At 56.4% G+C, this 2,868-nt stretch overlaps 1 protein-coding gene across 1 annotated transcript; it reads left to right on the top strand.

Annotated features, from left to right (window-relative positions):
• The first annotated feature begins 1,705 nt into the window (after window positions 1–1,705).
• LOC133914592 (uncharacterized) lies at window positions 1,706–2,506 on the top strand. Its single transcript, XM_062357667.1, has 2 exons — window positions 1,706–1,912; window positions 1,964–2,506. Exons 1-2 carry the CDS (start codon window positions 1,706–1,708, stop codon window positions 2,504–2,506), a joined length of 750 nt encoding a protein of 249 aa, XP_062213651.1.
• Window positions 2,507–2,868: the final 362 nt, after the last annotated feature.

The raw sequence follows: 2,868 nt of genomic DNA on the forward strand, positions 1-2,868 counted from the left end.
GAGCACTTCGGTAGGACCTTCGGGGCACCGAGTCCTCGGGGGCTGCCACGTGCAGCCCCGAGCACTCTCTCCCGAGCACTTCGGTGGGACCTTCGGGGCACCGAGTCCTCGGGGGCTGCCACGTGCAGCCCCGAGCACTCTCTCCCGAGCACTTCGTTCTTAGTATTTGGGCCCTGCAGATCATCGGGGAACTAGGGTGCTCGGGAACCAGAGGTGGCGGCCCCGAGCACCTTCTCCCGGGACTTAGCTTTTTCTTACCTTGCAGGGTGGTGACATGTGGTGGATGGCCGGCCTGGCCTCGGGACTTAGGGACCCCTGGTTCTGAATACACCGACAAGCCTATTTCTATAGTAGTGGCTTAATTATACAAAAACTAGTACCTCTATCTCGATAAATATCAACACGATGATAGATATTAGCTAGGCAGGTAGGATGATAGCTGCAATGAATTTAACTCTGACCTTATGCATGTATGCTTGTATGCCGATCACACATGGTACCAGAAGTTACACTTCAGCCCCTATGGTACCCAACGAAGCCTCACCGGAGCTGAGGGAGCGGATTTGAGGTTCCGCCATGGCAGCCTCAAGAAGGCGACTATCACTGGGCTTAATTTGCTAGCTCCGTGGAGAGCTTGCTCGAGCTAATAGATCATATCCTTGAGAATGCAACATCGCTCGAGTGCTTCAAGCGGTCCGCCGCCGACAAGTGCTGGCCTACATGCTGGGAGTCCGTGGTGGAAGCCGACATGGCTCTCGGGGCTATGAAGGAGACACGTCGCCGGGCGAGCGAGTGTTAAGCTAAAGGTTCTTAGGCCTTACATCCGGTGCCATGCTAAACATGATGAAGAGAGTGTACCACTGTGTTTTCGTGTGTGTGTGTGTGTGTGTGTGTGTGTGTGTATAACTTAAAAGATATGTAATGATTCCCGCACAAGTAGTCCCTCTCTTCCGTCCAACCCTAATCCCGATCCCTTACCCCTCCCCAAACCCTAGGCGCCCCTGCTCCTAGCCCTAGCAGTCGTCATCTCCCTTGCCTCCTCCCGTTGTCGCCATCCCCTCACCCTCCTACGCACTACCGCATGTGCCTCCTCGTTGAGATCCACGCTGCCCTTGCCTAGCTTCCTTCACTCTGTCGCCATCTCCGACTCCGACAAGGCCGCATGCTGCAGATCTGCTCCGACATTGTACGTGTCCCTCCATGCTTGAGGGGATGGCGGAGGAAGCTTCATTCTCCTATGATGGTGGCTTGACGACAAGGCTATTGAGGGGAGCACGAGGGACACAAGCGAAGCGTTGAAGCGGTGGAAGAGGCTCACCGATCCACCTCCTCCACCATGGGTCCTCGCCATCGTTAGCGTAATCCATGAGCTCTCAATCGCTTCCATGTTGGCAAGCTCATCGCCGCATTCTCATCTCATTCTAATCCATGTCCCACGGTGCTATCTGTAGAAACGGATGAGTCGCTCAACTCTCTCCTGGGCTTCTCGTTCTGTTACTCATTCAGTTAGAAGTCCTAGTCCTGTGCGCGGTAGAGCTTGAGTCTAGGAGAGTCCGTTCCTCATACGAGTCCTTCCTCTGTACATGAATATAAACCCATGTGGATACAATACAACTGAGTCAATTTGCCTCAACTCAATCTCTACATGGTATCATCCTCTTTCTCGATCTAATAGCTCTTTCATCTTCTATTGCCCCTCTGCTCCATGGCGTCCAGCCCGTCGGGGTCCTCGACGTCCTCCCTCAGCAACCCCTTTGTTGTCCCTGAACCCACGCCACTCGCTGTCGCTGCTGTCCAGCTCGTGAACATCCGTGCACATATGCCGGTCATCCTCAAGCACGACGACGCCAACTACAACACCTGGCGCACCTTCTTCGAGATGGCGCTCCGCAAGTTTGGTCTGCTCGACCATGTTGACGGGACCGATACCTAGCTGCATCTCCATGATGCGGACTGGACTCAGATCGATTACGCGATCGTCTCCTGGCTCTATACTTCGGTGTCCAAGGCGGTGATGGACACTGTTGTTCATCCTCACCTGATGGCCTACTCGCTCTGGACGGCGATCCACGGGCTTTTCCGCGACAATGCCATGAAGCATGCAGTGTATGCGCTGCAGGAGTTTCATAGCCTCTACCAAGGTGAGATGACGATCAACGCCTGCTTCACCCGTCTCAAGACCCTCACCGACACGCTGAACGACGTCGGACACCCAATCTCCGACCAGGCACTCGTCATCAACGCGCTGCGTGGCCTGAACTCCAAATTTAGCCATGCCATCGGCGTCCTCACCTCCAAGCTTTCGCCACCAACCTTCTTGTACACTCGCTCCTATCCGATACAGGATGAGAACCGAATGGAGCACACGGCCAAGATGGAGGCCCGCGTTGCTCGCTGCGGCCTCTTCTTCCTCTGCATCCTCGACTGGGTCTACGCCTACGTTGGCGTCCTCGGCATCCGCTGCACACTCGACATTTTTCCCGTCCAAGGCCAACAACAACAATAAGAAGAAGCGCAAGCAGTCCAATGGACGGCCACGTGCTCATTTGGGCGGCTCGAAGCATCCCGTGGCGGCGACCGTGCCGGCGCGCCTGCGACGTAGTGGGGACCTGTCTACAATCCATGGATGGGGGTTGTCCAGACGTGGCCGATGCCCCAGTGGCGCCCAGCGGGCTCCGGCATCCTCGGTAGTCGTCCCGGCAACACCGCGCAGCAGGCCATGACGGCGTCGAATCCGGCGATCGGCTTCCCCAACCTGGTCGCTTTCGCCAACACGCCGCCGTCTACGTCTGTTCCGGCAGGGCTCCTCACCACGTTCCAGCAGATGCCCACGCTGGGCACTGACTGGATCCTCGACACGAGAGCCTC

The sequence above is a fragment of the Phragmites australis genome, chromosome 4, assembly GCF_958298935.1.
Source record: "Phragmites australis chromosome 4, lpPhrAust1.1, whole genome shotgun sequence".
NCBI classification, from domain to species: domain Eukaryota; kingdom Viridiplantae; phylum Streptophyta; class Magnoliopsida; order Poales; family Poaceae; genus Phragmites; species Phragmites australis.